The sequence below is a fragment of the Aulostomus chinensis genome, chromosome 13, assembly GCF_037954235.1.
Source record: "Aulostomus chinensis isolate RoL2024-O1b breed Wild chromosome 13, RoL_Achi_v1.0, whole genome shotgun sequence".
Taxonomy (NCBI): domain Eukaryota; kingdom Metazoa; phylum Chordata; class Actinopteri; order Syngnathiformes; family Aulostomidae; genus Aulostomus; species Aulostomus chinensis.
This window is the reverse complement of record NC_141332.1, coordinates 6,392,972-6,406,001: the sequence shown is the minus strand read 5'-3', so window position 1 is coordinate 6,406,001 and position 13,030 is coordinate 6,392,972. Positions and strand designations below refer to the sequence as shown.

At 47.7% G+C, this 13,030-nt stretch overlaps 1 protein-coding gene across 6 annotated transcripts in view; it reads right to left on the bottom strand.

Annotated features, from left to right (window-relative positions):
• Window positions 1-2,825: 2,825 nt before the first annotated feature.
• The window catches only part of LOC147250680 (mitogen-activated protein kinase kinase kinase kinase 4), a 68,303-nt gene continuing 58,098 nt past the window's right edge, over window positions 2,826-13,030 (bottom strand). For all 6 annotated transcript variants that reach the window (XM_086222840.1, XM_086222836.1, XM_086222834.1 and 3 more), the window contains 3 exons: window positions 9,176-9,335; window positions 8,329-8,468; window positions 2,826-7,997 (listed from right to left, as the gene is read on the bottom strand). In XM_086222840.1, coding sequence (XP_086078966.1) covers window positions 7,914-7,997; window positions 8,329-8,468; window positions 9,176-9,335 — 384 coding nt within the window. In that variant the 3' untranslated portion in view covers window positions 2,826-7,913. The remainder of the gene's footprint in view (window positions 7,998-8,328; window positions 8,469-9,175; window positions 9,336-13,030) is intronic.

Here is a 13,030-nt window from a genome sequence, read left to right as displayed (position 1 = left end):
TCCTTGTTAAGGGAGCCACCCACTGAGTAATTCCAGCCCCTGATGACCTATAACCCCAGCAGCTCCGAACCAGCAGGCACAGATTTAGCGCCGCTGTGGTTCGTTCCAGCAGCAGAGCTGGACGTGTTCACCTGTAGGTGAGTGTTTCATGAGTGTGTGAGCTGCTTTTTGATACACAGGACACATCAACATCTCTGGACCATCAGAATCATCCAGGTCAGGTGATCGGCCTCATCAGGTCGTCGGGCTCGGCCCAGAACCACACAGGAATCCTAATTATCCTGTTTTTAAATAATTTGATCATGCAGACTAATACTACAATATCTGCAGGATAAACTGCAATATAGGAGCAGTATTTTCTTATGTTCCAGTACTTCTGATGGATCCAAACAGAGGCCTCACTCAGACAACCAGATCCAGTTGTGCAATCAGGTCTTTTTCTGTTCACACTGTCAGTTGCAGTTGACGAGATCAGAACTGTTGTTTCCAAACATGATGACAAGATGGACGTATCAACACGGACAAGACACAAACATGGAGGAACAGGAGCAACACACGTAAACAAACACGTAAACAAACACGTAATCACACGCGTAAACAAACACGCAACACAACACACACGAAAACACACATGAAAAAGCATACCAGAAAATGTGCCAGTGTGAGCAAGCTAGCTAATGCTACATGCACCTCCTAGGTAGGTAGCTCATGCTACATGCGCCTCCTTAGTAGGTAGCTCATGCTACATGCGCCTCCTCGGTAGGTAGCTCATGCTACATGCGCCTCCTTGGTAGGTAGCTCATGCTACATGCGCCTCCTACGTAGCTAGCTAATGCTACATGCGCCTCCTAGGTAGCTAGCGAATGCTACATGCACCTCCTAGGTAGCTAGCTAATGCTACATGCACCTCTTAGGTAGCTAGCGAATGCTACATGCGCCTCCTAGGCAGCCTCCACAAAACAAAAACATCAGGGACCAAAATGGTTTCAAGATAAATGACTTAACATATCAAAGAATGAATAAATTATGAAATATTAAGTCCCTGCCCTTTTGGAAACATTATCATTCACATTATATGAACATTATTAACAAAGTCAGTCAGTCCTCAACATAAATCAACGTACCTCAACATACCTTTATATCAGACTCTCTTTTCCTCGTCCTCTTGCCTTCATTTCCTCCCTTGTGCACCCGAAGGCTTGAACCTTTTCATTTTATGAGATGCAGGTAAAATATAAGAAAATGTAAATATCAGCCAATCTTGACCAAAACACAGACTCAGATGTACATCAAATGGTGACCCATCCCCCACTCTCAGTGGGTGCAGGTGTAGGGTACAGGTGCAGGTGCAGGGTACAGGTGCAGGTAGAGTTGCAGGTACAGAGTATAAGTACAGGTGCAGGTTCAGGTGCAGAATACAGGTGCAGGGTTCAGGTGCAGGGTTCAGGTACAGGTGCAGGGTACAGGTTCAGGTGCAGGGTACAGGTGCAGGTGCAGGGTTCAGGTGCAGGTGCAGGGTTCAGGTGCAGGTGCAGGGTTCAGGTACAGGTGCAGGGTTCAGGTGCAGGTGCAGGTGCAGGGTTCAGGTGCAGGATGAAAGTGTGTTTTTCTTTCTCTCTTTTTTCTGTTTGTTCATCTTTACCTCAGTAAATAGGAGGGGCCCTGCCCGTTGGTGAATTTCTTAAATTTACTTTATCTTTTTGTTGTCCCTGGCGCCCCCTAGACAACGTGGCGCCATAGGCGACTGCCTATATCACATGTGCCTTCAACGGGCCATGGATGAAAACTCTTGTGAAACAGAGCTCCAGGTGACCATCTCAGGTTCAGATCCATGAGCCCATGATGACGAGGGGGCAGGATTCTGATTGGATTCATGTCTGTGTTGAATCTGCTGGGTCCTGCTGGACCCTCCAGCACCTCCACTTCACACATTCTCCAGGCCCCTCAAGTGGTCTGTTAAAGGACCAATTTAGCCTGGACCAGGTTACCAGATCCCTCTGCCCCCCCCCCCCCTCCCAAAACCTCTGTCCCCCACTCAGCTGGTCTCGAGACACTATTTGTCACTTTCACCCTCAAAATTCTCTCACAGATGAAACTGAATTTTCATGCACAGCAACAAGTAGGAGCTCTGATCTCTCTCTCTCTCTCTCTCTCTCTCTCTCTCTCTCTCTCACACACACACACACATCATGCAATTGTAGGGTTAAATCAAAATAGAACGATGCATGAAGCTGTAGGGTAGAGAGAGATCGATGATAGATTCTTACCTGTCTGATTCAGTCACGACAGCAGGAAACAGAATCACCAGTATATTGATCCAACAGGAAGTGGCACTGGTCCCAGTTGTTCAAGTACCAGTGGAACTGTGTGGCTGCGGGGCACCGCTTCAGCTGAGTTGACACACACATTTGCACACAAACTGGCTGGAGTGTGTGTGTGTGTGTGTGTGTGTGTGTGTGTGTGTGTGTGTGTGTGTGTGTGGTGGAATGGGGTTAGGAGGGAATCTGAGGCTGATAGGGGGCTGGGGGGCATGATGGGGGGTCTGCTGGAGGCAAATATAGAGCTCGGCAGTGTGGAGAGAGTGTCAGGAGTGAAGTTGTGTGTGAACAGGCAGACGGACGACAGGAATCATTGGTTTGATTGATTGTTTCACTTCAGATGACAACAATCTGATCAGTTCAGCTGCTGAACCTGGTTCAGGTCTGGTGGCCCACTTAGTCCAGGGGCCGAGAAACCTGCCACCGGTGCCAGCAAGTCTTCAGGGGATACTTGACCCCTGACGGCGTGACATCACACACACACAGAGGGACAAACACGGCTCAATTGAACATATTTATTGTCGTCTCACTGTCTTCATCGTCTTTACATGGAAACAATACGTTAACAGAAGCAGGTCCAGTGGACACGTGACCGTTCTTTAGAGCAGTAACAGGTTTGGTTAAAGGAAAAATAAATGTCACACCAACAGCTTATCAATATCATATTTGGCCTCTTATCATCAACAACAATCCCTCTGCCAGGTCGCTGCTGTGCTGCCAGTCTTTGTGGAAGCTTTGATCCTCACAGCTTCACATCCATCCTCTCAACCTTCGCCCTCACCTGCCAGCGACACATCCCGAGGCGCTGCGGCGCCCCCTGTTCACACGTTCACTCATTCTTGTAAATTACAGCTCATTACATTAATTGTTTTAGTCAGATTCTTACTGTGGATTTATAAGCAACATTCAAGGTCCTACTAACACCTGACTCAAGCCCCCACACACCTCCTCCACGTTTCCTACACACACACACACACACACACACACACACACACACACACACACACACACACACACACACACACACACACACACACACTTATTGCACATACCTGCTCCCCCCATGTCCATACACACTCTCCTGAGATCTGGGTGGTTCATGCACAGACCTCTGCCCAGTGAGCCCAGGCTGGAATTACATGTCTAATCACAACTATGTAACTTTCATAAAAGGAATTCACACATCCTTCAGTGCCCTAATGAACTCATTAGGAGTAAAATTTTATGATTCAGTTTGGCAGCTGAATGGCTTGGCCTGCTAAGAGCGTTAGCTGACAGCTAAATTTAGATATTTACTGCATATCTGCAAGTACAGAGTCTGTTCACAATCTTATTTTATATTTATACAATTGCTATGTTATTTAGTACATTCACTTTTTACAGTGTGGTGTAGGAAAGTGTCCTAAAACCGTTAAATAAGTTACCGCTGTTAAACGCTTTGCCAGATCGATGAGTTTTAAATGCCGTTTTCCTGCCTGAAAAAAAGGTTTGTGGTTCACACAAGCGGAAGATTTGAATTCTTTCTTGGATGGACTGAAACATGTTGGCAAATACCAAACTAAGGAATTCTGAAGCCAAGTATGTGTCTTATGGCGGCGAATGCTACCAGGTGGCTACCCCAGATACAAAGCTAGCTGTGCTGACAGTGTGGTTGTGTTGGTTTTGTGCTTTTAAGAGTTTCATTTACACTTCAAACCTGCTTAAGACGTTTTTATTAGTGAGGCTTCACATGCAAATCCACCAGCTGGTAGGAGCCGTTTCCTGTAATAATAATTAATAATAATTGCCTGTAAAATCCTACATCCCGATGTGAATCCCCTCAGTGATGCTAACTTCTGCATTGGTCAACAGAAACACGTCACCCCAGCTGCACTTCACTGCCCCCCCGTGGCCCAGCTGAGCCGGACAGGCCGTAAAGTGAAGCTGGTAAACAGCGGGAAGTGAACTGAGTTGAGGCGGCTCTGGGTTGTGCTTCATTCAGCAGTTTCTCAGGTTCTGCTCACGTGAGAGGCCGAGGTGGGAGGACTTCCTGCGCTGTTGGGGAGCAGGCGCTCTCATGACTGGAAGCAATCAAGATAATTTCTCCCTCGTGCATTTCAGCCTCCAGACTTGGACTGACGGAGGAGTTCAACAGAACTGGGGGGAGGGAGACAGAGGGAGAGAGAGAGAAAGAGAGAGTGAGAGAGACAGGGAGACAGAGAGAGAGAGAGAGCGAGAGAGAGAGGACGTGGGAGCAGCTGGAGGACGGTGAGAGACCAGGAGAGACTCAGAGGGATGAAAGTGAAGAGACAGGAGGAGTTGGTTGGAGAGTTAGAAAAGTGAGTCACTGTGGGCCTGAAACCGAATCTATTATCATCTCAAGCAGGGGAGGTGTGGGCGGGGGGGCGGCACTGCTGCAGCTCTATCAGCACACAAGTTTGATCCAAGTGGAGAGACAACATCTGTGAGATGATTCAGCTGATCAATCTACAGTCAATCAGCTGCAGAGCAGCTAACAGACTGGTTACTACGGCTAGAGGTACTAGCCTGTGATGGAGACGAGCAGACCCTAGAACCCCTCTGCTGATTCCAGACTAGTTAAGGTCTGATCTGGCCCCTGCTGGATTACAATGGTCAGGGTCTTGCTCAGGATCCTGACCACACCGAGGGGGCAGCTCATCATGAGACCAAAAACTGCCACCGTGCCAGATTCTGAATCTGAACACAGATGTTGAACTGGGCTGGACCGGTCACTCGCTCCACTCACACACACGAGGGGCGGAACATCAGAACACCAGAACCTCTCCGTCGTCTCCCTCAGCTGCTTGTTGTTGTTGTTGTTGTTGTTTTAGGGAATTCACATTTCAGCCAGTTATTCAGAGTCTGATCGCACAAACACGCTGGCTTATTTCTCTGAGAGGTTTTTCCACATTTGAATAAATTGCTGACGTGTTTTAGTAATGCTAGCTAGCTTAGCATCTCTGTTACCTTTAGCTGTGTGTTAGCAATACATTTGCAGTTCAGAAAACTTAGCTAGCGCCTCTGTTGGCCTGTCAACATTAGCATTCTGAAGCACCGTTAGCATGAACTCAGGTTGAAAACGGCTAAAATCCCTGACAGTAACTGGCAACAGCTTGAAATAACTTTACAGTCGGCCTGGGCGATGGATCGATTTTATCGATTCATTCGAGTTTCTTGTTGCTGACAATTTAAAAAATAAAAAAAAAATCAAGTTTTTTTTTACTCCTCTTTATGGCACACCTTTTGTCCCCCAGGAGCTTCCATAGCTTCCCCCTCAACCCTCCCCCTTGTTTCCTGTGCACGCATAGCAGCAACATGGCTAACTAGAGGGAGAAGTTTGTTTTGTAGTATTAGCAGTAGCAGTAGCAGTAGCAGTAGCAGTAGCAGCGTCAGTGGTGTGGAACTGGTTTGGGTTTGCGGCGGCAGACGTTGAACAGGTGACTGCACGCTGCCAAGTTTGTCTGAAGCTCATCACAACAAAAGGCAGCAGCACAACGAACTCGTTTCAGCCTCTAAAACAGAAGCATCCAGCCACGATGAACGAGACGCTCGAACCCACAGACTCCCACGAAAGAACGGCTCCCTGTGGTGGAACCTCTTACCCACGGAAAAAAATCGGGAAAAATCATAAATTGAATTATTTGTGAAAAAAAGAGAGATTTTATTTTTAGTCCACATCGCCCAGGCCTACTTTACAGTTTAGAAATATTCTCACAGAACAGCTGCTTCCTAAATTCAAAAATATCAAACTGGACTCTTGACCAAGCGTAAATACAATACATCGGCTGAGGTGACAGCACAGGTGTCAGTCTAAAAGAGCTTTTACGCAAACGAACACTGACGTGTGGACTGGAGGGTTGGCTGTTCATGTGACGTGTCACCTGACAGCATCGCACACTCCAGGAGCTTTGCTATCATCATCTGATTAATCACTCCTGTGTTTGCCTGGAAATCCGGCTGATGAGGAATGGATGACTGAAAGACGCCCAACCCTCTGCATCTATTTTTAAAATCTTTCTAGGGCGCCGATGCATCAACGCTGACGACAGCGCAAGTATTAGATGTTGGCTTTTCCACTTTGCTGCGGACCTCACGGTTCTCTGACTCCTCCTACTCAGCACCGCGGGATTTAAAGGTCTGAATCAAAGGAGGTTCTAATGGAGGTCGAGTGTTCAGGCGCTCACTGGGCAAAGAACCTGACTTTTAACATCCGGACAAATTCAGCACTGAACATTTCAGCCAAGTTTGTCAAACGTTATCAAGCTCATGGGAGGAAGACCAGTAACTGCGTCCACATTCACCAGCCCAGACTTCTGTGCATACACATCCTTGTCAGTTATTATATTTGCAGGACTCTCACAAGGTTATATACACCGACCCTGCAGCTGCCGACCAACACGAGGCTGCCCCTCCACTGACGCCTCGGCCAGGCAGAGAAATCCTGCACAATTCTCATTTTTTTGTTGTGAAAAAGTGATGCTACCATTGCTTTTCTTGTTTCTGTGCCTCAGGAACTTTCCCTTTGTTTGCCACACGACAACCTGACTGATGGTCCTGAAGACGAACGACTCGGTGATTCTAATATTTCAACTTCATGTGATTTAAACAGATCTCAGTTGTAGCTTCAATCACTATCAAGTTTAGATGAACGTCATCCTGGACCAGAAAAATCATTCACGGCGCAAAAAGCTGAAATCATTTTGTGGCCCCTTAGAGGGGCGCTCACAGCCCCTGCACCAGTGGTTGAGAAACACTGACCTGATTGGCTAATTCTGGCTATGCAGGGACAGACAGTCAAAGACATCAACAGATGGCGTGTCAGTTCCACACACGTCCTCCCGTATCAGAACATGTGATGACCATGTGCACAATACAACAACATAGCAGGACGCAGCATGGAAAGAGACGGCGTTTGATTGGTCCAGGGACTCAGGGAGGAGCAATGACGAAGTCTTCCTCTGGTTGGCTGCTGAACTCACTGGAGGGACGTGGGAAGGTTCCACCACTAAAAACACTGGGAGAGACCCAGACAAGGTCGGGCCATTAGACCCCTGTAGAACTGTAGAACATGCTAGAGTAAGAATCCAGATTCAATGACCGGGGCGAAGTCGATGCAGCGATGATAAACCGCTGACACCAGATCAGCTGCTGTGGCCAACAAGGCAGAGTGATGATATTGGAGGGAATCCTTTAGAACCCAGGAAAACACAAGAGGTCCAGTTGAGACGAGCTGAGTGAGAACCAGAAACAGATCCAGTGAACGTGTGAAGCCACCATGGGAGCGGCACATCCCACCAGCGTCAGGTCACTGGGGAGCTGGCGTGATGGAGCGCTGCTGGCGGCTGGCTGTCAGGTCCAGATGTTGGGCTGCCGTGACGGATGCCGGGGTGGATTTAACCTCTGTGGACGGATTCATGATCCACCCCAGTGGATCCGGCCACAGGTACTGCTTCCCTGACAGGAGTGACGGATCCAGGAGCAGTGGTGTGGTGTCCTATGTCTCTGATACGTGGCAACACAAATACGTCAGGCATCGCTCCTGAATGATGATGAAGCAGACAAAAGCAGCTGATCCCAGAGCAGCAGGTCCAGTCATCACCAGTTGAACAGGGAGTTTTGTCCCAGAGTCATGAAGTAGATCTGGCTGCTACCTCCAGACTGCACCGAGGCGAAGAAGACCTGCAGCGCCACACGGGAAACATGAGCAGAGTTCCTGTCTATATACATGGCATACTCATTACTGTAGTACGACAGTGCACTGTAACCTCATGACTCAAGGTCCACTTACTCAGGTTTTTGTCAACAACGACTTTCAAAAGAAGAAAACATGATTTTTCTCGAATGTTCTATGTTTAAACCTAGAACATGAACTGGAGGCCACAGAGAACTGAGATCATGATGTCCTTAATCGCTCCTAATGATCATGTTCACTTTTTACAGACCAATGAAGTGGAAATGGTTGAAAATGCAGGGGGGCCTTCAGAAGAAGAGCCGGACGTTCAACTCCTACCTTGTCATTTCTTTCACACAAGAACTTGAGCTTCTGGGCTTTTTTGTGCATAAAAACTCCCTCCAGGTTCCCCGTGTTAGCAGACCTCAGCTCAATGGCCTTTTCTCCCCAACCCATCACCTGGTTAGACTGGAGGTAGGCTGGAGAGAGAGAAAGAGAGAGAGAGAGAGAGAGAGAGGGAGAGAGAGGGAGAGAGAGGGAGACAGCGAGAGAGAGAGAGAGACAGAGAGAGAGGGAGAGACAGAGAGAGAGGGAGAGACAGAGAGAGAGACAGAGAGAGAGAGAGGGAGAGAGAGAGAGAGAGAGAGAGGGAGAGACAGAGAGAGAGAGAGAGGGAGACAGAGAGAGGACAGAAGACAGAGAGAGAGAGAGAGAAGACATAAATAAAATCTAAAGGCTGCAAAAAATACGTACACAGACCGACACACTAATTCCCCCTCTTTTCATCTCATCCTCTCCAATGATGAAAACTCAAACTGTCAAACAAAAACTGACACCTTGTCAATCAGAGACATCGTCAAGTTTGCGTCTTCCTCCAGAAATGTGTTGTTTACACTGGGTTGAAGCTGCCATGATGACACGCCCCTTGGCTTTCTGCTGTTTGTTTTTTTTTTTTTTTCATAGCAGTGGATCAGACAGAGCACGTGCAGACCACCCACATACACAATCCAGAGCAGTGTGTTAGCCTGTCCTACACACACACACACACACCAAATAACACTTAATTGTTGTCCCCAGAGATGAAAGTCTACCCTCCAGTTGGTAGAGGAGACCAGCGTGAGGCCAGAGCCTCCATGTGTCTGCCGTCCCGCTCATGTGTGTCCCCATGTGACTGCCTGCATCTTACCCACAGACGCAGGCATCTCCCCCCACTGCAGCACCGTATCCTTGGTGATGCGCCCGTAGGTATCGATGTAAACACCCTCGTCTTCGTAGCAAACCAGAACCTCAGTTCCAGCGCTGTTTGGCAGAATAATGATGGCGTGTGGACGGATGGACCCCTGGATCTATGAAACAAACACACACACATTAGAAATTCACTCACGCAAAGCCAACATGATGTGATGTCACAGTGACCTTTGACCACCAAGACTCAGTTCATCTGTTCATCCTCAAGTCCCAGTGGACGTCTGTGCTAAATTTGAAGAGATTCCTGGACACGTGTGAACAACAAGAGGAAGGACACAACTGTCTCTGGCTCGTTAAACACGTTAACGCTTCTTCACACAAAAACACGAGGCTGTGTCTGGATGGGCCGTGATGGTCGAGGTGATCATCCCACTTCCTGTGGGAGCGTTATGGATAACTGACAACAAGAGAATCTGTCACACGGCCTGGTGGACCTCTCGCAGTATCAGATTTTAGTGTTTCACAGGGGAGTATGTGTGTGTGTGTGGGGGGGTCCTTGAAGAAGAAGCAGTGCTTGAGTGGGCTGACACGCCTGGAACATGTGTAGGCTCACCATCGCCACCAACATCCTTGAGTTGATGAGGGTGTTAGGGTGCAAGAACAATCCCAAACACACACAACAGCTAGAAAAGGAGAGACGAGGAGTTCAGGAGCGAATGGGTGGAGGTGAAGAGGTGAGGAGTTCAGGAGCGAATGGGTAGAGGTGGAGAGGTGAGGAGTTCAGGAGCGAATGGGTGGAGGTGGAGAGGTGAGTGTCCGACTGTGGAAACACTCGTCCAAGCACTCACTCCTGAGAGTTTCCTCAGTACGGCCACAGCATTCACCACAGAAGAACGTTGGGCTGCAGGTCTGACACACCGTCTCCATGAACCTGCTTTCATGAAGCAGTCGTGTCTTTGCTAGACTTGTCCAGTACCAGCAACTGGGAGGAGAGTGTCCCCCCCCCCCCCACACACACACACACACTACTCTCACGGTCCCACAGCACATTTAACCATCCAACCAGCTCCAAGTAGCCAAGCTACTGACTGTGGAGTGTTAACGCCCACCAATGTCATGATGTCGACAAACGTTATAAAACACCAACAAAATAAAAAAACTTCAGCTTTTAACGTAACAATGTCCACAAACCTCATACATTTTCCAAAAACGTAAAAGCTGCTGCCTACGACAAACCTAACACGCCATTTCCCACAAATGTAAGAACTCTTACAGTTTGCAGAGATTTATGAAGTTTGTGGGAGGTGAAATCTTCAACTTTCAATATTTAATAACATCCCACAAATGTAAGAACACAAAGAATAATGGTCAGGTGGAGCAGTGGTCCTCCCTGTGGCCCCCAGCAAGAAGGTTGTGGGTGGAGCCCCGGCTGGAGCACGGGGTCTTTCTGTGTGAGTCTTCATGTTCTCCCTGTTCCTGCTGGGTTCTCTCTGGTACTCCAGCTTCCTCCACAGTCCAAAGACATCAAGAGGGACCAGGTTAATCCAGACTCTAAATTGACCGTAGGCGTGGCTGGGAGAGCCAATGGTTGTCTGTCTATATGTGTTGGCCCTGCCATGGACTGGTGACCTGTCCAGGGGGAAGGCTGCTGGGATAGGCTCCACCCCCACCACCCTAACAGGAGAAGAGGGGGAACATGGAGGGATGGATAGATGATGGATGGATGGACTAAGAACAATGGTTGTTGTGTTTTTGTTTGTTTGCCTACACCTGCTAATATTGACAGTGGGTGCAGCTGCTGACTCGCCACCCAACGATCACACAACAACCCCGCTGTACCAGGAGGGAGGTTCTACTCCTGCTCTGCTAGGAGGGAGGTTCTTCACCTGCTCTACTAGGAGGGAGGTTCTACACCTGCTGTACTAGAAGGGAGGTTCTTCACCTGCTCCACTAGGAGGGAAGGAGGTTCTACACCTGCTCTACTAGGAGGGAGGTTCTACACCTGCTCTACTAGGAGGGAGGTTCTTCACCTGCTCTACTAGGAGGGAGGTTCTACACCTGCTGTACTAGGAGGGAGGTTCTACACCTGCTCTACTAGGAGGGAGGTTCTACACCTGCTGTACTAGGAGGGAGGTTCTACACCTGCTGTACTAGGAGGGAGGTTCTACACCTGCTGTACTAGGAGGGAGGTTCTACACCTGCTCTACTAGGAGGGAGGGAGGTTCTAAACCTGCTCTTCTAGGAAGGGAAAAAGGAGACAACGTTTGTGATGCATGGGTCAAGTGTAGCTTCACGTTGACCAATAGGGTTGTAGAATGCTATCTAACCAGCAAACAAAGGTTTCTCTAACAAACAAAGGTTTCTCGAACAAACAAACAAAGGTTTCTCTAACAAACAAACAAAGGTTTCTCCAACCAGCAAATGAACTTGTAACCCATTCAGGAACATTCTGAAACAAAATAAACTTGTCAAATCTTTAAGTGCATAAAAGTTAATTTTTACTTTAAAATGAGTTCAGAAATATGTCTAGTAGATGAACATGAGAGAGAGCACCAGAGCGTAACAGAAACTATCAGTAGTGTGTGTGTGTGTGTGTGTCTCTCATACGTTACCAGAGTGTGAGCCACCACAATCCTCAGCATCAGAACCGGCATCCACAGACGCAGTGCAATCTTAATCCTTTGCCTGGGAATCAGCATCCTGACATAGCTTGCAGGCAACTACCACAGATGCTTATGTGTGTGGAGTGTGTGTTCTTTTTAGGTGGGTGAGTGGTGCATTTTGTATGTGTGTGTGTGTGTGTGTGTGTGTGTGTGTGTGTGTGTGTGTGTGTGTGTGTATGTATGTCAGTGAGCCTGTGTGGGTTGTGTGTATTTTAGGAAATAAGTTTTGAAAATGTTGCACAGAAATAAGAGTGTTGCCTATGAATGTATTTTACTGGTGATGCAAGTGTGTATGTGTTTGATAATAAAATTTCACTGCAGAAGCAGAGTGTGTGTGTGTGTGTGCATAAATAAAGGCATATAACAATACAAATATGGAGCTAAAGAAGCTTGAATGTGCCCTCGAGGTACTCAAAGTACTTGAGGATGTCAGTGAAATGCTGAATAGAGTGTTCGTGAGTGTTTGGGTGTGAGCAAGATGAGAGTGAGAAAAAGAGTGAGAGGGAGAGAGTGAAGAATAGAGTGAAGAGGAGGAGAGTGAAGAATAGAGTGAAGAGGAGAGAGTGAAGAGGAGAGAGGGAAGAGAGTGAAGAGGAGAGAGTGAAGAGAGAGTGAAGAGGAGAGAGGGAAGAGAGTGAAGAGGAGAGAGTGAAGAATAGAGTGAAGAGAGAGTGAAGAGAGAGTGAAGAGGAGAGAGTGAAGAATAGAGTGAAGAGGAGAGAGTGAAGAGAGAGTGAAGAATAGAGTGAAGAGGAGAGAGTGAAGAGAGAGTGAAGAGGAGAGACTGAAGAGAGAGTGAAGAGAGAGTGAAGAATAGAGTGAAGAGGAGAGTGAAGAATAGAGTGAAGAGAGAGTGAAGAGAGAGTGAGGAGGAGAGAGTGAAGAGAGAGTGAAGAATAGAGTGAGGAGGAGAGAGTGAAGAGAGAGTGAAGAATAGAGTGAGGAGGAGAGAGTGAAGAGAGAGTGAAGAATAGAGTGAGGAGGAGAGAGTGAAGAGAGAGTGAAGAATAGAGTGAGGAGGAGAGAGTGAAGAGAGAGTGAAGAATAGAGTGAAGAGAGAGTGAAGAATAGAGTGAAGAGGAGAGAATAAAGAGAGAGTGAGGATGTTGCAGCAGCGGTATAAGGCACCGGTGTAGTAGGCAGCTGAGTGCTCACGCTTAATATACTGGAGGCAGAGTGAAGAAAAAAAA